This window comes from Corvus kubaryi, unplaced genomic scaffold, assembly GCF_017639235.1.
Source record: "Corvus kubaryi isolate FWS band 111438036 unplaced genomic scaffold, C.kubaryi_AGA036_p1.0 37397, whole genome shotgun sequence".
Classification (NCBI taxonomy): Eukaryota; Metazoa; Chordata; class Aves; order Passeriformes; family Corvidae; genus Corvus; species Corvus kubaryi.
Window position 1 is genome coordinate 1,281,987 of NW_024581136.1, and position 21,642 is coordinate 1,303,628.

Below are 21,642 nucleotides of genomic sequence, written 5' to 3' on the forward strand. Positions count from 1 at the left end.
GCTCTTGTCTGGGGGATACAAAAAAATATTTGCCCTAATCTCATTTTCCAAGGGATGGTGCAGCCTCACAGTACGGGAGATGCTCTCCAGAAGGTCCTTTCCCTGGGGTCCCTTGCTGGTCTCTGCAGCAGCATCTCTCCAGAGGTACCTCTCCACCTCAGCAGCCCACACATGAGGACACCAGAGGTGGTGAGGGACTGTGTTGTGTTTCCATGGTCCCACTCTCTCCAGGGAAGGTTTTTGATGAGCCAACACAGCTAAGGGGAAGGAGAAGGGTGAGTCCCTGCATGGGTGCCCCTGGGAAGGGGTGAGCCCAGCCTGGGGCAGCTGTAGCATCGAAGGAGCAAGTGGGGCAGAGATCTCCCCCATGCTTCCCCTCTCCTCCCATCACCTTGGCAAAGATTTTACAATTACTTTTATGAGTTGCCCCAAGGGAATAAAAAGATTAAGGCATGAGTAACAAAACCAGAGGCATGTGGAGTCTGGCTATGGCACTGGGACCAGCCCAGGCTCCCACCTGCACAAGGGGGGCTGCTTTGATGCCTGCAGCATGCAGGAACTCCCATTTGGATTACTGGAGACCATTTTCTCCAGGAATTTCGCCACACCTTATGCTCCCACCATGCTATCCTCCATTGCAAACCTGACCCCAGACAGGAGCACATCTCACCTTGTCTGCCCAGGGATTGCCAGCTTTTCTCAGCTCACAGTGCATGAGTAGCAGTGGCTACTCACAGGGAGAAAAAATGTTTTCAGAGGTGAGTTTTGGCACCCCACCCCTTCCCCAGTCGAGGGGAATTTTGGATTCTGATCTGGTTTCAAAGTCTGCACAACCAACCCCTTTACCAGAGCCAGCATTGCCCAGCTGCCTACAACAACACAGCCTGTGGGTGAAACCCACCTTTCTGGGTGGTATCAAATCCGTGTTAGAGGAACAGGCAGTCACAAAGAAGGAGATGAAATGTCTGTGGAGGAGATGTAGCACAGACAGGCCAGGGGAGGAGAAACTCCGTGTTGGTCTCTTTGAAATACCTCATTTCACATGTAACTTTGGCATGGATGACCACCAAGCCTGCTTTGAGGAGCCAAAAATAATACGTGTACATCACACCTGTGAGAAAAACAGGCATCAACAAAGACTTCCCTGTACAGGTTGTGCTCCACTTGGGAACAACCTGTTCTGAGTGACTCCACATTCCAACCTCAGAAATCAGAAATTCCAGGTGCAGCTAGAACCTGCCCTTTCCAAACTGGGATTGGAGAGGTAAACCTGTCCGCAGATCCTCCAGTCCAGCTCCCCATGCCTGCATGGATGGCCTGCTCGGAAGCATCAGTGTGGGCAGGGTGTGCAACACCTCCCTGCTGGTGTCTGAAATCAGAGTGCAGCAAGGGGCTCACCCACGGCCACAACTGGTGGGGAACAATCTGGTGGGGAGAGCATTCCAGGGTGCTGTGACAATCTATATTTATGGGAATACAATACCCACAGGAATACACTAGGGACTCTCCCAGCTGGCGGAAATGGGGCAGCTCCTGCAATTACACTTGACACAGGAGTGAGAGGATGCCAGCCAACACCTGCCCTGTGTTTGTACACCAGCACAATACAACAGCTGCTGTGTGCCCCCCACACCCCAGACCTCCTGGAAGGTAAATATACTGATATAGGATAACCCAAAATTCTCGGCAGCTAGGGCACGCACTCAATGTCGTTGCTGGGCTCTGGAAATGACAGGCACAGGCACAGGGATTTGAAATAAGTTCCGTAGGATGGAGCTACCAAAACACTGATGCCCACAGGTATTTTCTTCTCTGAAAACTGCATCTCTTCTTTCTTTCCTTCAAGTGAGTGTTTTATTGCAAAAGCCTAGTGAAACTCTGAAATCCCACTTGAACGAACTCTAGGAAACAAAGCCACAACGTAGAAACAAACGCTAATTGCAAGAGCAGCGGAGGCATCTAACAAGCTGAGCAATGCCAAATTCCAGCCCAGGTGAGCTGCTCTGGGGCAGTGTGGGCACACACAGCCCTGGCTGGTGCCTGTACAGGGCAGGAGCTGCTGTGGGTGGTGGAGGGGTTGCATGCAGATGTTATTCCAGTGTATGATCTGGAGAAATGAGACACACAGTAATTCAAGAACAGAGCAACCCTTTGGTGTCCTAAGAGAGACCACACAGTCCCACACCGCCATGTAGGAGAGCTGGGCCCTGCCCTCAGCTCTGTGCTGGCTTTCTCTACAGTGCTGGTTCCCTCTGCTCATCTCCTGCACCACAGCCCCCTCCCCACCTCCCCAGCCCTGCCCCTCATCCCTCACCCCTGCTCCTGTGCCACAGTGTGTTAGGCAGGGAGGACTTTGCTCTCCTCAAAAGTGTGAGAGGTTATCTCACACAACCCCAAACAAAAGCTCACAAACTTTCACCTGAGTGTTTTTAATCACTGTTTTGATGATCAGTTTGTCCCCCATCCTCCTTTGCACCCTCCATCAGGTGTGAGAGGCAATCTTACCAAGCACCAGACCCTGTCCTGGTTTGAGATGATCAAGGGACCAGCTGCACAGTTATATTTAAAGAAAATGAGCAATAGAGAGAAATGGCCCAGGTTTCCTCTGAGCAGACGGATTCTGCCAAGTTACAGCACATGGCACTTAAACCACACAAAGCCCTGCTAAATTTGGTGAACTAGACTCAGTGAAAAGCCAGGTAAAACCACCAAAATACGTCCCCCTGGGAGGCATGACAGATACTGCCCAGATTTCCATGAGACAACAGCTAATTTAAAGCCAGAACTCATGCACAAAGATACCAAGATCTGCTGATTTCAGTGTGTACCTTCAGTGCAGTTTCAGGAGATGCATTTCACCAAGAAAAACTGGGATGAACTGAAAGAAAAAAACTCAACAAATGAAGGGTGAAACCATCAGGCATCCATGTCCTGCACCATGACGGCGTGGGAGTCCCTGCTGTTGGAACCCTGATATTGGTAGCAGAGCCCTGACCTGAGCACAGCAAAGCACCAAATGCTCCCACTTCAAAGCCAAGTTAAGAAACCAGCTCATCTGTTGGCTTTTATTGTGCTGCTATTACTTGTGTGGTGAATTCCAGGTAGGGAATGTAACAGCAGCCAGGCCAGGACTGCCTTGCTCATGTAAAGTTCAGGTGCAATGTGTAGCCCATAACGAAGAAGCCTGTGGAGTTCCACCCTGGGATCACTGCTGAGTCATGAGGGTTTGTGTGTGCAGACACAAGGTCAGACGACTGGCAGCGTTTGTCACCTTTGGGGAGAAGATGGATTTTTAGCTCAGATCTGGAGATGGTAAAAATACACCAGCCAAGTTTATTCCTGTTAGCAGCTGGCTTGGCTGTTGAAATCCTTGAATGGGGTGTTGGTTGCAAGTAGAGTGAGTTGTGCAGCTTTGTCTTCCAGATGGAACTCAGCAACCCAGATTCTCCATACCCATCCCCTCCCCGCCTCGCCCCAGAGGCTGGAAGGAAGAAAGAACAAGGGGAGGGGATGTACACAAAGGAATATCATGGAAGGAAAAGCACAGGAGCAGTGTACTTTGGTGGGTAGGGCACCAGCAGGGCTGGGTCATTACTACATCTGCCAGCTGTCTGCCGTGTGACTTTGGGGGAAGTTGTGTCAATTCTGCACCTCACTCTTCCAGTCTGCACAAGTATTTAGATGACAGTATTTGCAAACTGAAGAACAAAAGTCCTATACACAACAGGCCTACTCAAGCCCGAGTAACTTGTGTGTATTCAGAAAATACACTGTTTTCTTTGGCTGCAGCTTTTAAACAAATGTAAAGCCCAAAGGTGTACACTGGTCTGTCAATCCTTGTAATGCTACACCACTGAAGTGTACAGTGGAGCGGAGAAGAGCATCCAAATACAATGGAGAGCCTAAAACTCCCCCACACTACACCAACCAGCAGGTGATCAGTGAGCAATCATGCAGCCTGGCTGTATGATTTGGGTCTGCTAGTATGCATCTATGAGAGAGTGACCTTAGGGGCAGGCATCTCTGAAGGTTTTTCAACAGCAGAGGCAGGCCCTGGCACAACAAATCAGTTACCAGCTCAGATTTGGCACTGTGGAGAAGATGGCAGCCGAGATACTACTAGGCAGGTGTACACATCTGCAGCAATGAACACAGGGAAGGCACTCAGACCCTGCCCTTCCTAAGACATGCTGTGCATTGCCTGGATCTCTTAGGGCACTGGTCCACCAAGACCAACACTACCTGCACTGACATACCCTCAAAAGAGCTGCAAATATGTCCCTGCTTTGCTGGAGTGAAGGCTGGGTAAAGGAGCAGCGAGTGCAGGGGTGCCCAAAGGCAGCCAGGAGTGAGCGTACGCTCAAGCAGCTCAGCCAAAACAGATCAATAGGCACTAAAACGGGAGAGCCGCAGTAAACAGAAAGCTGCTGAAAGGAATGGAATGTGCAAGTGAGCAGCTTTCCCCAAGATATGATCTGAATCAACCTGAAGCAGCCCCAGCCAGATGCACCATCTGCTCAGAGCATTCCACAAGGACATCGCGGTTGATGGTGTCAGAACCAGCAGACAGATCAAGAAGTGTTAATACAGAACATATCCCTGAGCCAGCTGGCAGGGAGAGATCATGGAAGACCTTCAAAAGGGCTGTCTAAGGAGTGTGCCTCCTGCTTGAGCCAGACTGGAATTTATCAGCGGCATCATATATGCAGAGGTGTGACTGTCACTATAATGCAATGGCTCTCCAGAGGGGAAAAAATGACAGGATGGACATCAGACAGCAGCTGAGAAGTCACCCAACAAAAGAGATGGCTGCTGTGAGACACAAGATGGGCCATCCCATTTCAGTGTTCTAACAAAGCCACCCAGCAGTACAAAAGCCCTGGCAGAGGATATGGTTTCACAAGTATCATTGGTACACTTGCAAGCAGAAGGCCACTCAATCAGATGGTAAGGGTAGCAATGGATTCACATCACATTTCTAAAAGTTCACCTACTTGATGTGATCTCCAGAGAATTCCCACAAGATGCAGGACATGGCCAATACAAACAGATGGCTCATGAGTAGTTCACAATCCAGGGGTGTTGTTCCATCTCACCATCTGCTGCCTCTCTCTGTAAGGCACAGGTTACCTCCACTTTTCTTTTCCTCTTCTCATCTCCTGCAACAACAGATGCCATTTCTGAGAGCTTGTGGGCAAACAATGCAGCTCCTCCTGGGCCTGTCACACAAAAGAGGCCATTGTGCTGCAGTGCCACAGCAACAAGGGCACACAGGACCAGCCAGCAGTGGGCTGGCACAGCCCACTCATCTGAGCCTCACCTCCCTGCACACTGCTGCCAGCACAGGTTTGGACCATCACTCCCTTAGGAAACACCACACATGGAGCCCTGAGGATGGAATATAGAAGAGGCCTTGTCCTCACCCCAAGGACTGGGCAGTGTGTGTGACTCCCTCCCAGACACCCTCAGGTCGCTCAGCACTCTGTCCACCGCCATTCCTCGTGTCTGAGGTCCAGCAGACAGAAGAGCAGTCAGTACACCCCTACTGCTCACAGGGAAGGAATAGAGACCAGGGGATTTTCTCTTTGTACCTCAGCTCCTCTGCATGCTTCACACACCAGTGTGGTTGTCTGAGGTAAAGTGGGAAACGGGGAGCTGTATTACAAACCCAGTTCCTGAAGGATTTGGAAAGGGGACAGGCATGAATGGGGAAGGTCAGAATTAAATCTCTTTTCTTTATGGGATGGTTATATCAGCAACAACATGGATAATGGCTGAAACAGGCAGCTCATGACGTGTTTGCTGTATCTTAGGAGTAAGATGAGTCAGTGCAAGAAAAACAAACAAGCAAACAAACAAGCAAACAAACAAACAAGCAAACAAAACAAGCAAACAAGCAAGGGCTGGAGGCCAACCAAGGGCTAATTAGCACTGTACAGCATTTGCCAGAAGAGCCCCCTGCTGAGCTACAGCTTCTCCTGGCAAAGGAAGCCATCAGTCTGTCCAGACAAATCACATCCCTCAGCAGCTCCCAAGCAGCAGAGGACCAAGAGGGCTCTCCCAGGGGTGCTCCTCTTGCTGCTCCCCAGGACACCCTCCACAGCACCCTGCAGGGCCAGGTGCCCTTTCTCCTTCACTCCCCTAAGACAAGGCCATGCTGTGAAAACACTTAGGCTGGAGAAACGCAGTTCACTGGAGGACAAACCTCTTGTGGCAACCTGGATTTTAAGAAAAAAATGTGGAAGTTTTACAGGTCTTCCTGGAAAAGTTGGAGTGTCATGAGCTGTTTGCAGCAGAGCCAGGGGACACCGAGGTGGCTCAGTGCCACCAAGTGCAGCCCTGCACAAGGGCTCAGCTGTACAACATCTTCATGCTTGGCTTGTTCAGCTGATCTCATTCATGTACAGAAACAAGGCAGGCCCTGGGAATGCAGTGTATTTACTGTGTTTGAGGTGCGTTTTAAAAACCTGGTTCCAACAGCATTAAAATTAAATAACTTGGCAGAGAGCCTATAAAAGAGACTATTTCAAGACATAGCAAGACAGGAAGACGGTTCATACAATTATGTTGACAGTAAAATGCTGAACTGAATTATGACTTCAGCAATGATGACATATTTGTGATGATTAAATTAAAGATCTGCAGATAACAGGATATGGATAAACTGCTGGGTTCCCTGGACTCTCCCTCCTCTCCCCAAAGGAAAAAATCCTGCCACAAGCCTCAGTCAATCCTCTCCCAGTAATATTCAACTTCTCCACATAAATTTAACAAAGGAACAAGGAAGAAAAAAAAATATGAGGAAATGAAGTTCATGTAAATTCTGTCAACATGGGCATCTTGGCCAAAGTGAGAGGTCCTGCAAGGGGGTGTTTTCCTTTTGCTGTGATGCAGAGCCACAAAGTATGGGCACAAAGGAGAGAGGATCCAACTAGACAACACAAAGCCACAGAGAATCAAGTGTCACCACTCCCAGAGAAGCTTGCTAGGTGACAAGTGCAGGAGGAGACTTTCTCCTGGAGGCTCACAGTACCTCACAAAATATATTAAATATAGTTTTGTGTCACCCCTCCTCTCTTTCACTGGCTACTTGTGTCGCACAAGTGCTAAGGACAGGTGTTGTTACTGCCCCAGGGTCTCCTGCACACATCGCTGCACACACTGCACCAGGCCTGCTCCTGCCCAGAAAACTTTGCCTTGCTTCTATTCCAAAATCCTAAGTGGGTTCGCACAGAATTCCAGCCACCTTGGCCTGCTTTAATAGCTCCCTCCCCTCACACCCACCTCCTGGTCAGGGGGCAAAAGTGACTCTTTTCCACATCTATTCCCTTTCCTGGACCAATAATCTTCATTTGAGATCATATTGCCCTGGGAAACTGGAGCAGACAGCTTCCGTCTAGATCTGGGTTACTGTGTCAGACAAAAACCACCAAGTATTTTGATCCAGAAGTTCTTGAAAACTCCGACAGCATGTTGGCAGTCTTACCAGAGTGAACAGAGTGACTGAAAAGCCTTTTGGAAGGGACCAATGGAGGTCTCTAGACCAAATCTCCTTGAAGCACGGCCATTGCCAACAGCAGATCAGGGTGTGTGTAGCTTCATCTAATTGAGCCTCAAAAGCCACCCTGGAGGGAGATTCCCTGACCTCTCTGGGCAACCTGTCCCAGTGCTGCACCAACCCTGTGGGAGAAGGGTTTCTCAATATCTAATCTGAACCTTGCAAGCTGCATTGTGTGACTCCTCGGTTTGTGAGCTGTCACTGATGGGAAGGAAGAGCCTGACTCCACCAACTCTGTAACTGCACTCCAGGAGCTATGGGATGTTGCTAGATTCCCCTCAGCCTCCTCTTGAACAGACTAAACAAGCCCCCTTTCCCCAGGTCCTGACCATATTGGTAGTTCCCTACTGGACCCCCTCCTCCTCCCCTCTCAACCCTCCCACGCTGGGGTCCCAGAACTGGATGTTACTGCAGTTGTCATTGCACAGATCCTGAGTCCTGCCCATAGTCCAGCACTCAGCATTTCTGGAGCTGTGAAGCAGACTGATGCTGGGCAGTCTACCATGGAAAAATTCAGTCCAGCAGGACCATGGAAGAGGTGTTGCAGTGAACTACTGAGCAGTTCAGGGTGGAAAGAGACCATTCAATAACTTACAATAATGAGCATTAGTGAGCTGCCCAGTGTAAAACACGTGGGTCCAGGGTGCCAGCCCTGCTCAGGCTGCTGCACAGGGATGGCCATCTGCTACAATATTGAATGAAGTTTGTCCTGCCCTTCCCAGGGACTACCACACACCACCATGGGGCCCATCTTGCCTTGGGGAGCCTCAGGTAGTGCCTCTGTCTGGAGAAGGAGCAGGAAACTCTGATTTAGAAGCTTTCAAGATCGCTTCCTCCTTCAGATGAATTCTGTGCAAATGACATTATTGACACAACAAAGAGGCAGATCGCACTCGAGTAAATCATTCAGTTGCCCTCCCCACTTGGGCCTGAACACAAACATCATAAAGCCTTTTCCTGGGACCCAACAAAAACAGAACAAAAGCAGCCTTGTAGTCAGGACACGAAACCACAGTTCCCCTCTCTTAAACCCTAACCCACAGTCCACATTCCCCTTCCCTCCTTACTTTCACAATCCCAAGAGGTGGGTTTGTCTGGCCTAAAAGGAAAAATTGAAAGCAAGTCTCTTACTTGATGCCAGACAGGGCTTGCCAAGAGACTACAACAGCAAGGGCAACCCCTATCATGGTGGAAGCAGTGCTACCCACGGGCCCTGTGTGTGCCCACCCTCGCAAGAAGGGTCTGGATCCAGGATGGATGAGTGCCTGTCTGAGGCCTTAGATCAGCTCCAGGGGTTAGGAGGGTTTCAGATACGCCCACACAATGTCTCCTGACAATTCCCACATGGCTTCTTGCTAAGCATAAGGGTTTCCTAGATCTCCCTTTCAAGAGACTTAACTCCCAGACACTATGGTTAGATGGTGGATGTTTAGGTTCCTTCTCAGAGCTCAACTCTTTCTCCTTGCAACTCTTCTATAAAAAGCCATAAGAAATAAATGAACACATAAAACCAAGAGAGTCATCATAATATAGGAACTTTACCTAGAAGAGAAAATCCTAGAAAACAGGAAGGATTCTAGGAGAGATGACTGTGTCAGCATAGCTGTGGGGAGATGCTGAAGGAAACCACACGCTCTAGCACTCGCAGGACCTGCTAAACACAACCCACATGAGCACCGAGAGAAACTCGTGACAGCTTCTTCCACTTGCACTTTGGACTACATTTATCACCAGAGAGTTTCCCCAACAAGCACCACACACTTTTGGCAGTATAGAATATTAAGGAATATGTGAGTGGCAGATGACTGAGGAAAAGCAGCAAAAGAGCAGGACTAGAACCTCTGTGCATCTGTCTGACCTGGCTCCAGAGGGTGAGAAGCTGTTTGGGAGAGATGGGAGGAAGAACGGTGAGAACCCAAAGACGTTCAGGATGCTGCAGGATACTACCAGGCAGAAACATGTTCAGAAGTCATCCACCATTACCACATGTCATCCCCTGCCCTCCTGGGCTGATTGCTCCTCACCAGAGGGACAAGAGGGCAGGCAGTGGGGCAGGCATACATCCCACTCCAACAAAAGGGCTCTTGTCTGGGGGAGTGCCACACCAGGACCAAAGGTCCTGTCTCCTTGCTCCATAAGGACCAGCATCAGCATCTGTGGGGACTCTCTCCCAGAGGATGCTGTGACCTGTTGATCTCTCCCAGCAGAAGCACACAGGGCCCTGCAGTGGCCCAGTCCAGCCATGCTGTGTTCTGCTGTCCACGGGGGCTGGGCCCTGGCCCTGCAGTGGTCCCACTCCGCAGCCCCCATGCCCCAGGTCCCTGCCATGCCCACAGACAAGCCAGTCCTCCACTGTCAGCGAGGCGAGGCCCAGGCTGCTCCCAGGCTGCTGCAGGAGGCAGCTCAGCCCTACCTGCCCAGTCTGCGCTGGCTGAATGTCAAGCACTGGCAGGTAGGGACTTGCAGTGTTGCCTTTGCTTTCCATAATAAGAGTGCCCAGAGGATCTGTTTACACTGATGTCTAGGGTCAAGCCTGAGGGCTGACTCCACCCAGCTTAAGCCTACCTCAGAGCTTGTACTTGAAACCATCTGCTCTGTCCTTCCTGATCCTCCAGATGAGCTCTTCAAGGAATCAGTCCTGTTTCTCCTGGGCTTGTCTCTAATTACAGGTGTTAGAGACAGGAAGTGAGCTCTGCTCAAGACCAGGCAACTGGGGGTTTGGTGCTGGCCAACTGCTTAAGCCTACATCTTGTAGGGGGATGGTTTGATCCCAGGCATTCAGCATGGAGGTGTGGGATTAACAAGTTGATTTCTTCCCTGATCCTGAACTCTGTCCAGAAAGCCTCGAAGAGCAAAGCTCAGGGAGGTGTCAGAGTAGATGGCCAGCAGGGCAGGAGCTGGAGGTGTCTCTGAGGGCAAGCTTCACTGATTTCCCTTTACGGCCTGAAACAACATTCCTAACAAAGTTTGTACTACATACCCCTATAAGCCAGGGGTATTTTACAGACCACCTGGAGCAAGGGCCACCTTCTGCACCTTCTCCAGCATGTGCCTCTTGTGATACACTTAGGAAGCCACTGGTCACAACCCCAGAACTCTTGCTCCCCAACATCCAACTGAGGGCACAGCTGTGACATGAGCTTGCTGAGGGATCCAGGCAGCTCAGCAGCTCTGGGGACAAGCCACCCCACCCCTCACACAGCCCCAGCAGACTACACAGCACTCCTCTGAAAGGGCTGGAGGGAAGAAAACAAAGAACAGCCCGGGCAGAGTTGCCCACATTTTCAGTTGGTATGTTGTTTTTCAGACCTGCCCTCTAATTACAGTTTTAGGCCATGTATCATGGGGATTTTGATTTGACCCAGCAATGTGCACTAGGCTCTAGTGGATCTAGTCCTACCACTCTGCTCAGAACCCCCTGTATGTGCATGTGAGCAAACCTGGTGTTTGCTTTTCTATTAATTGCAAGGACACAGAAGCTACAGCTGTGCTCAGAAATTTTTACTGGAGTTTATGGAACATCGAGTAATCTCCAGAAGCCAATAAAATGGCTTCACCCCCAAAACTAGCCATTTCAGAGTCCAGTTAAACTGGATCCTGGAGTCTTCGCGTAAATGAACCCCTTCCCAACGTGCTCCATTAAACCAGGTGTGCTGCAGGGATACTGCTGCCCTTTCTCCAGACTTTAATAAAAACAAACCAACCCCCAAACCAGAATAAAGCACTTTTAATTCTCTATAAAAAATAACGTGGTTTAATATGAACTGGCATTTTTTCTCTTTTAAGTCACCCTGCAAAGCATAAATAGGAGCCTACATGGTGTCCCTGACTTACTCTGATTCCACTGTTCTTTCCTGAGCTTTTTTGCTTCTGTGATTTGTGACTAGTCAGGTGAGCTGGCTGCAGTGCCCTGTGCCTACTGACACAGGCAGAATCATGGGAGCAGCTGTCATTTCTTAACGATTTTGGAGGCACAGCACCTTCCCACCAGCTCTCAGCAGGTCCCTTCCATCGCCCTCCCACAACAACTGAGAGGTGAGTGAAAGTACTGAGCAGCCTCACATGACCAAAAGTCAGCACATGGAAAACAGCAGGAAGACATTTTGCATTTTTCTGCAAACACCTCAGTCCCACTAAAGAAAAGACATGAAGAAAAATGACGATCTAAGCAGAGGAATTATGTTCTCCTCTGCAAGCTGTAATCCTGCATCATGTTCATGAGACTTGGGAACCCATCGAGCCTTTGGGAACAAGAAATCCAGACAGGTAACATTCGCTGGCCCTATCCAGACAGAATATGTCTACCCATCGTTTGCAGTATCTCTGAATGCGTTTGTTTCTGACACCCACAAGTAGCCCAAGTGACATTTACTGGGCCTGGCTTGCCAGCTCCACACTGGTCTCCCAGTGGAGCTGGAGGCAGCGTGTTCCCAGCCAGCTGCAGCCCCTTGCTCTGAGGCTGGCAGGGTTTAGCTGTGCACTGCCTGTGTCAGCAAGCTGTGAAGGAGCACCTTGTAGAGTTCATGCTTCTCTGTGCTCAAGTTCCAGAGCAATTTCTTAGTCCTAGTATTCGAAAATGTTATGCTCCTCTTAAACTGTGCTAAGCTTCTCCAGAAAGGACAAATACATATGGAGAGGAGGGAATGATAGCACTCACCTGCTTGTTCAAATCTGCTTGCTAATCTTCCTTCACACAACCACCTATCAATGCCTTCCAGCACCACTTTAACGATGGCTCCTCACCAAAACGGATGCAAGGAGCTTTTGCAGAGGCTTAAGGGACTCAACCACAAGCATAAATGAAGTGAGCACTATGCCAAACAGATGAGCTGTGCAGCTCAGAAAGGCTAAAATCCACTACAAACTTAGAGTAGTTAAAAAACACCCTCTTCCATAGTACACAGCAGACCAAGCCCTCCGGTTCCTTTTTCCATACCACTAAAAGGACCCTGGGCTAGAGTGTCACCTCCTTGAAGAAACACCAGCCCAGAGCCAGAGAATGGCCCAGTTAGGACAAGATCCACAAATATCTGTTGCTGTGGCCATGTCCTAGGTTGTTCATGGATACCTCCAGAAAACACATCTGTCCAATCTGAGGCATCCCCTGCAGCTGGATAAAACCCAGTACTTGTGCAAAACACAAAATGGGGTGCCAAGACTCTCAGTTGGTCTTTGCTTCTAAAATATTTCTCATTTTGACTTAGAAAAGACCAGCGTTTATCAAAATTGACCATAAAATATATTCTGTCATTGCTAAAAAGAATCTCACAAACTTCCCCTAGGGAACAGGACTTTTCCCCACCTACAGATACGTAATTTTTAATGTGAATGCAAACCTCTGAGGGACAGTGAAAGGGGGCATTTTCCAGAGCATTTCACAAAACACACAGGAGCAAAGTTCAGAGCCTGATTATGTACATGTTAATCTGATAAAAATAAAACCTGTGTCCTGTCAACAAACTTGGAGTGTCATTGCCAGAGGTACAGACTGGGAGTTACCCTGGGCACGCACTGCATGTCAGAAGAAATACTCTCTGAAGGGCACACACTTTAAAAGCTTTCAGCCCTGGTCAGGATTGTGTTTAAGGGGTTCAGCGCCTTCTCAAGCAAATGTACTTTAATGAGGATGCCTGTAAGGCATTTAGGAACTAATATAAATATCTTGCAGGGGAGGACTAGTGATACATGCATGCCTGTTACAAACATAGCATAAAGCCTATGATGAAGACAGCCCCACGATAAAGATAACTTTCAATTACCAAAAATATTAGAGAAATCAAATACAAGAGGCTTCCCTGGAAACACGATGAAACTGCTCCCTGAAGCACCACAGGCAGACTACTTTTTTTTATCCAACTGAAAAAAACCCCTCTATACTTGCTTCAGACAGTTATTCTCACCTCCCTGAAATAACTGCCACAAACGTAATGTGCCCAAGTGATGGTCTGTCTAACCTTGAAGGCACAGGATCCTGCCACAGTCACTGATGACAGAGCACAGGCTAAATGGCAGGAGCTGAAGCAGTTTGCAATGCTTTATGAGTTTAGGCATCTCTCTGTAGGAGCCCAACAGGTTGACAAGGTAAGAAATGTGGCACAGAAGGTTTTGCTGGGGCGATCCCCAGCATCACTCACTGTAAAGGAGAGGCTCTGCTCTCCTCTCTGCTTGCTCAGTACAGCCCCTCACCATTTGTTGCATTTGAAAATCACCGCCTCTGAAATGGCAGAAAGGCAAAGTACCTTTGACAGAAGGCTGGGCCCATCTTCTCAGGCAGAGGGGACCCCGAGCTTCCACAGGCAGCAAATGTAGTCTTGGGGCTCTTCAGTGAATGGACATAAGACCCTTTTGAATGCTACTCATTAGTGTTTTGGCTGGCATGAACTGTTCTTCTGTGCCCCAGCTGATGAACACTAGCACTGCTGCCAAGTCTGCTGATAAATAAATAAAGATAGGAAAAGCCTTATGGTTTTTGAAAAGGGCAGCAGGAACTCAGTGCTCAAGGCAGCAAACACAATTTGCAGTAAGAAACAGACTGGGGTCCAAGAGCAGCTCAGTGGTGATATTCAACCCTATTTTCCTCTTAAACATCAGCTATTAGCAGCAGAGAAATCGATGGCACTAAAGGGAGCTAGGATCAAGCTGATGTGGAATGCTGCAGACTTCTCCCAACTGCCTTCCTCATTTGCCTCATTTACCTACAGCCTCAGCTCTTCCAGCTCAAGCCTTGCTCCTCTCTTCCTCGGCTCTGCAAGCAGGACTAATTTTCATCAGTGACAAGGCAAGAGACTAATTACAGTACACATTTCATTTGTGAAGGGACCCCAGGGAGGGGAGGAGGGGGAAGAAAGCTTTTTGCTTGCTCTGCCACCTAAACAGTTTGTATTTGTTAGTGTAGAAATAAGTACGATGACAGCGAGCTGATGCCTAAGGAGCAGCTCACCCATTAACCTCACATCCGCCACAGTTCACATCCACCACCATTTATATGCACCATTAATATTTATAAGGATGACGTGTCTTTTTGACAGGAACTTGTGCCTCCAGCGACAACAGATGTTATACCATTTATGAAAGAAACTACTCAAGCATTTCCAATGGACCTTGTGCATGCTCATCATGTCTTTATCCTGTGCCCTGATTATATTATCCATGCAGAGCCTGGGTCAGCTCCTGACTCCAGTCCAAGAACATGAATGGCAGCACATTTGCCTGTAGAGTACTCAAAAATGTTTTGAGTTTCATTATGTCTCTGTAAATGTTCTTCCGGGAGCCAGAGACTTTCCAAATGCACCTGACAACTCAAACACAAGTGTTTGAGGCCATTACATGTCAGAAATGAGTATATGCCACTTACCTGGGCCTCCAAAACACATGGCACATAGCTGAGGCTGCAGGATGGCCTCCCACTGTTGCTTTTACCACTGTCATGGCAGCTGCATTAGTGATCATGTATCATCTAGAAAGAATTAAAGCCTGTTATTATACATTGTGTTATACTGCTCCACACACAGGCTTGCAGGAGAACATGTGCAGTGAGGCCCTGATGCCCTTACCTCTCCTATAACTATGCTGTTCCTTGGCTAAACTGTAATTTATAGCTTGTATAGGAGCCTGTCTCTGGCAGGACAGAGCTCCCTGCTCTAGCAAAGGTTAAACTCCCACCCTTCAGGGAGGAGGAAGCAGTGTCCGTATACCTCCCCATCAGCAGGGAGCAGGATGTGCTTAACGTGGATAAAATACAGATAAGTTGAAGGGTTTAGTGAAATCTTCAGGAACCACCACTCATGGACAAGCACCGAGGTATTGGACAAGGTATCTAAGGAATGTTTTCTTTTACTAGATTGCAGTTGACATTTCCATTAAAATGCGTGAGGTTATCATGATTCGCTTCACCTGATGTGATGGAACTTGTTTAAAGTAGCACAAAAATGTCACATTGTCCCTGTGGGCTAGAGGAGATAGCCTGCAGTGACCTCCTCCTCCAGAATGGCAGCTCTAGCGATGCCCTGATATTTATGGCACATACATTTTTAATGCCCAGCACAAACAGCTCCAGCATTTGTCAACTCATTTGACCTGCAGTTTTTCAAAGAAAATACAAAAGGCATGGTGCAGAACAAGGGCCAGCAATGTGTACAATGCCTTGCCATCAGTACCCGCCCAGTCAGAACAGAAACCAGATGTTATAGCCATGGCCAACTCTCTCTGGCCTTTCTTAGCCAAGATTTGGTGCTGAATTCTCCTTGTGCATCCAGAAGTCCTCACCTTGTGCCTGCAGCTCCTCACTGCTCAAAACCTCAGATCGAGGCTTGTGAGAAATCATTGCTGTTCAGCAGCCACCACTTTCATCACCCAAGTCCCGACACATCTGAACCTTGACTGGGGTGAATTCGGGAGCTCCTTTGCTTCCCATTTTCCTACATTAACAATGCAGCATCTCTAACCCAAGTTAGCTCTGAAACACAACTGATACAAACACCTGCAGTAAAGAGGCCTGACAAGTTTGGGGACTGCACCTGCAGCCATGGCAGTGCAATGCCTCTTGTGTAAATGAGCAGGATTTACACCTGTGTTAACCCCACTGTTTGAGCACCTGAATACATGCGTGTTGTGGTTTTACCCCAGCCAGCAACCAGGCTCACCCACTTCCCCCCACCCCCATTCCAGGAAAAGCTGAGCTTTCTCTGAAGAGAAAACAAGCTCGCAAATGCTTGGAGTTCATCTTTTACCAACGATTACAGATATTGTGTGTTACTGCACATTTCACAAACGTGTGTGCATCTGTGTGTTTCTTTACACCTCTGACGACCTTATGTGCCTAGTTTTGGTTCAGAACAAAGACAGTTCCTTCAAAATTGTGACACCCATTATTTTGCTGCAGTTTGCACGCATACTATCCTGGTTTTCCCCTGCCAGTTAGGTAGGCTAAGTATGCATCAACCAGACGCAGAATGGTCACAGGTGTCTCTACTCGCTTAAATACAAAAATGTTCTGGCCTGGTCCAAACAGCATTTCTGCTTAGCCAGCATTAATTATATCATCAAAAAGAATGAGCTGGTTTCCACATTGTGTTACACAGAGAATTAGGCGCATCAAAAGTAGAAGGACAGATTTAGACACCCAGCCCCCAGTACATCCCACTCTGCTCCTGCCTGGTGCAGGGAAACTTGTCACCAACTGAACAGACTCTCTGACAAAACCCAAGCACTGATGCTTTAACATAAAAGGAAGAAACATACCAGAAACACCTTTCTGAAAATAACACTTCCTGTCCATTGCGATACAAAATGAAGAGTGGCCTGAGCTTTGGTCTCTAGCTAGAGATATCCCACGTACTGGCTCTATCCCTTATGCACTCCGTGATGGCCTTGGGAAGACAGTGCTGAATTTCTCTATCCCAGCTTGCTTTTCTGTCACACATGGATTAGCACAGTGCAGGCACGGAGGTTTATACGGCACTTTGAAGATGAAAAGGAGAGTTAAGCAACAGTGGGACTGCCAAAGTAAGAGCCACCCCGGCCTCTCCCAGAGCACGTGCCGGTACCCGCTGGGCCACGCGGGACTCACCAGGCACTGATCCAGGTGCGGATCCATAAAAACTAACGGAGTCCCGGGGCTCTGAGCAGCTGTGGGTGCTCCAACTCATGCCAGACCTCTCCGCAAAGAAAACCTCAGCGCCACCAAAGCCAGAGGGCTTTCCATGGCGAGACAAACGGCGAGGAAGCTGGGGCAAGAGGGGAACTATGCCGGACACGTAGAGGGAGGCGAGCGTGTGGCTCCGTGCCGGCAGTGCCGATTCAAGCGGGGGACGCGTCTCCCGTTTCTTCGGGCGGTAAAAATATGACATGCATTAGCGAGGAGAATAAAAGGAGGGAAACAAAGGAGCGGGAGCGAACACCTGTCGCTCTCCTCGGGGACGAGCCCTTAATGCTTTTATTTGCCTCAGTCTGCTGGGGGAACTGCAGCTGCCAACTGTCATCAGCATCAAGTTACCCGCACAAAGCTGGCCTGCCCGGCTCTTTCAGCCACGGGAGGCGGGCGGCTGCGGCGCGCCAGGGCCGGCACCGAGCACTCTGGGCCCAGCTGCCCGTGGCCACAAGGCAGGCAGCCCCCGGGGCACAGCTGCACCGGCGAGCAGCCATGGTACCTCGCACTGCCCTGCGACACGGCCAACACGAGCGCATCCTCCCGGGCTGGCATCCACACCCGGGCCCTGAGAGCCGCCCCATCCACTGGGATGGGGGCAGGACAAGCCCGGGTCCGTGGCCAGCTGTGCCTGCCTAGCCCCACGGGTTCTCGGTTACGGCTCAGACTGACTCTTTTTACGCCCAGGTCGGTGCTGACGCCCGGCTGTCCCCGCCGGCAGCTGGCCGGCCCCACTCTGCCCTCCGTTCCACGAACATCCCAGCCGCACACACGGGTATTCCAAGGCTCTGAACTCGTAGCGGGCGTTGGGGTTTGGGGTTCATGGGGGCTGAGTGACGTGCCCCACCGCCTCGGGGAGCCGCACGCTGCTGGCAGGGGCCCGTCCCGCTCCCAGCTCCCGGGCCGGGAGTCGCCGGGCGGTGGCGGGGCCGGGGCCGGGGCCGCTCCAGCCGCCAGCGCCGGCGGCCCCGCCCCGCCGCAGACAAAGCGCGCGGCCGCCATTGGCCCGTTCGGCCAACGCTCGGCGCTGCCCGCGCGGCGCGGCCAATGGGCTCATTGACATGCAAATCGCGGGGTATAAAAAGGGCGGCGCGGGGCGGGAGTGGCGCGGAGTGGAACGAGCGGGCCAGCGGCGCGGCCATGGCGCCGGGCAAGGACCGCCCGCCGCGGGGCGAGGGCTGCGCGGAGCTCCGCGCTGACCGGAGGGTGAGCGGTGGGGGCGGCGGCGGGCGGGGCCGGGCCGGGCCGGGAGGGGTGGCGGGGCTGACGGCGCTGTTGTCCCCGCAGACGAGGAAGCCGCTGGTGGAGAAGAAGCGCCGGGCGCGCATCAACGAGAGCCTGCGGGAGCTGCGGTTGCTGCTGGCCGACAGCGAGGTGAGGCGGCGGCGAGGCGGGGCGGGGGCCGGCGGGGCCCGGGGCCGCGCTGACGGCCGCGGCGCCCCGGGTTAGTTTCAGGCGAAGCTGGAGAACGCGGAGGTGCTGGAGCGGACGGTGCGGCGGGTGCGGGCCGTGCTGGAGCGCCGCACCCGCGGTGAGTGCCGGCCCGGGGGGCGGCGGGGGGCGCCCGGCCCGGCCCGCGCCTCACCCGCGCCCCTCTCTGTCCCCCGCGGCGCAGGGGGCGGGCGGCGGCTCCTCGACGCCAGCGAGCGCTTCGCCGCTGGCTACATCCAGTGCATGCACGAGGTGCACACCTTCGTCTCCAGCTGCCCCGGCATCGACGCCACCACGGCCGCCGAGCTGCTTAACCACCTGCTGGAGTCCATGCCCCTCAATGAGGGCGGCTGCCCGGACTCGATCACGGACGTTTTGGGGGAGCCCGCCCTGGGCCCCTGGCCCGCCGGCGAGATGCTGGCCCTGCCGGCCGAAGCCCGCCCGGGCCTGGCTCTGCCTGCCCCGGCGCTCTCGCCCTCTCCCAGCGAAGAGACCTGCTCCGACTCGGACGAGGCGGAGGCCGAGCCGGGCCAGACCTCCACGGACGGACTGGACGCGTCCCAGACGCAGGGCCTGCCCTCGCCCGGCTCGCCCAAATCCATGTGGAGACCGTGGTAACAGAGGAGTGGAGGCAGACCTCGCACTGGGGGAGGGCAGGGTGCCCCCGCTGCAGCTGCACACGCGCGGCTGTGTGAGCATGGCTGGGTGCTGTGTGTGCGTGCGCGGCTGGCAGCGCTCTGACTGGGGACTGCACCACGGGCACTCCGACGCTGTCACACCCTGACAGCCTAATAGCGAACGCGTTAACATTTCATCCGTGTGTGTGTGGGGGGGGCATTTTGTAACTTTAGGGGTTGTTTTTATGAGAGGATGGGGGGAGGAGGGAGTTGGTTTGTAGTAGCAAAGCTCTCTGGTGGAGGCATAGCAGTTATTTTATAACCCTGTCTCTTTCTTCTTGGCCCTTCGAAGTGGCCCAAATACCGCTACCCTTTTAAGAAAAAGCCCTTGTGCATTTTAAATCATGATGGTTAATTCCAGGAGAAGCTCAAGCTAAGTCTGCATGCACGGTTTTAAGTGTTCTAGTGATAGCACAAACCCCTGAAAGGTGGCGGTGGGGGTAGTATCTGTACCTGGTAGCAGTCTAAAGTCTCACTTTTAGGGGAGGGAAAGAAAACTAGAAAACTGGTGGAATTAGACAAATACTTTAAAAGATATTGGCGGCAGGGTGCCTCTTAGAAATGAGTGTCTTTATGCACATTTTGCTTTTAGCTCATTTGAGTTTATTGTGACTTTATGTATATTAGGGTGTCAAATGTTTTTTATTTTTAATCTTTAATAAAAAACCTGAATTCACAACATGGCATATACTGTGTAATGTGATGTGCTTCTAACTCATTTAAAAACATTAAAAATACAGCTCCTTCTTGTTGGCTCTTAACACCAGTGTCTGTATACCATGGAAACAAGGCTGGTAATTAAGCACTTAATGCTTGTACTAAGCATTGTTAACTTAAGTATTGGAATTCAAATATTTCTTTTGTTTAATTCTAGTAGACACTTAAGTTCATTGCATGAGCAAGGTCACACTCGTTAAGGTTGGTCTTAGGCCACAGATTTTGGGGCTGGTTGGTCTGGATGCCAGTCTCAAACCTACTCTACTTGATCTGCCATCTGAAGGCATTGCTCATACATGTACAGCCCTAGCATCAGAAGTGCTAGGCAAATCCTGTTCTGGGGCATAACTTCACAGGGGGGTGGCTTGGTTTTTGTTTTTTGTTGAGAACAAAACAAGACTCCATTGAATAGAGTGTGCAGTGGATTTGGGAAGTGTTGTTTAATGTTTCTGGGGGCTTGGAGGGGGGACCCTCAGCATTCTTCTCCATGAGGTTTAACCCCTCCTGGTTTCTACTTTGGGGAGATGCCAGGTTATTTATGCTGCAATACAATACCTTTCAGAGAGCTGTCATTGTAAAGAGGAAAAAAAGGATTGTAAAGTGTCTTAATACATGGAAGTTCCCAAACCTAGAACAAGCAAGAAAGGAAGCAACCTAATTACCAAGGGACTGGACATGTACCTTTGTTAATAACCCCACAGATTAATAAAAATAGCTGGGAGAAGAGGGGTAAAAACCAGCTGAGCAAGGGGAGGTGAGAGCTTCTGTAGTGACCTTTCTGCTTTAGGGAGGGAGGTTAGGGCTTTGAAGTGTAAATGAAGCTTGGGACACTTGCACTAAAACTAGCACCCCACACACCAGATGAGCTCTTGGACTGAGGCTGCACTGCTCTAGCCCCAGCACAAGTCCAGGTTTATTTATATCGAGCTATTTCCCTCAGGTATCACATCTTGTTTGATACTTCACTCTCCCTGCTTAGCTCAGACCTCCTGTAACTCCAAGGTCAGTTCACGCACATCACCCTGTATTGTTACCCTGCTCAGCCAGAACCCCCCACTTTTAATGGCTGGAAAAGGCCCTTTCCATGAACGACCTTCTAGAGGGAGGTAAAGCCACAGCCCAGTTCCTTAACATGACCGAGCCTGTGGCTCACAACAGCACTCAGACACTGCCTTGAACTCACTGCCTTCAGCAGTGACATCCAGGGTTGATCCTGGGCCAGGGCAGCCGCTCTGCCCTCGCCACTGCTGCAGGAACACCAGAGGCAGCTTGGCTTGGCTTCATTTCCATGAGATGAAAGACCCTCGTGTTAGGGCTCCTGTGAAAGCAAGTGCAAATCCTGACACTTTGGTGACAGAAACAGAACCCAGCGTCAACATGAAAGTGCCAGCTTTGGTTACAGCAGGGACTGGGGGGGGCAGCTTGAAGCAAAGTCATCTCTGCTCAGCACTGCAGGTATGGTGCTTACCTTGCCCTCTGCTGCCCTTGGAGAATGGCAGCCAAAGCTGGTCTTCCCAGGTACCTGCTGCCTCACCCATTCCTGCTTATGCTGCTGTCCTTCCCACACCCAGGGTAACCTTCCCAGGCTGGCTCCCTGCACATGGACCACACCG

At 50.8% G+C, this 21,642-nt stretch overlaps 1 protein-coding gene across 2 annotated transcripts; it reads left to right on the forward strand.

Annotated features, from left to right (window-relative positions):
* The first annotated feature begins 18,298 nt into the window (after positions 1-18,298).
* Positions 18,299-19,998, forward strand: HES6 (hes family bHLH transcription factor 6). Of its 2 annotated transcripts, XM_042042393.1 has the most exons (4): positions 18,299-18,410; positions 18,492-18,578; positions 18,654-18,735; positions 18,820-19,353. In XM_042042393.1, the coding sequence occupies exons 1-4, from the start codon at positions 18,345-18,347 to the stop codon at positions 19,251-19,253; spliced, it is 669 nt and encodes a 222-aa protein (XP_041898327.1). In that variant the 5' UTR covers positions 18,299-18,344; the 3' UTR covers positions 19,254-19,353. The 2 variants fall into 2 exon arrangements, with proteins under 2 accessions (XP_041898327.1, XP_041898326.1); XM_042042392.1 differs by lacking the exon at positions 18,654-18,735 and having other exon boundaries at positions 18,820-19,998.
* Positions 19,999-21,642: the final 1,644 nt, after the last annotated feature.

Coding starts and splice junctions, on each gene's coding strand:
- HES6 (XM_042042392.1), top strand. CDS start 18,345: ATGGCGCCGGGCAAGGACCGCCCGCCGCGGGGCGAGGGCTGCGCGGAG. Junction 18,411..18,491: donor AGCTCCGCGCTGACCGGAGG/GTGAGCGGTGGG, acceptor TTGTCCCCGCAG/ACGAGGAAGCCGCTGGTGGA. Junction 18,579..18,819: donor TGCTGCTGGCCGACAGCGAG/GTGAGGCGGCGG, acceptor CCCGCGGCGCAG/GGGGCGGGCGGCGGCTCCTC.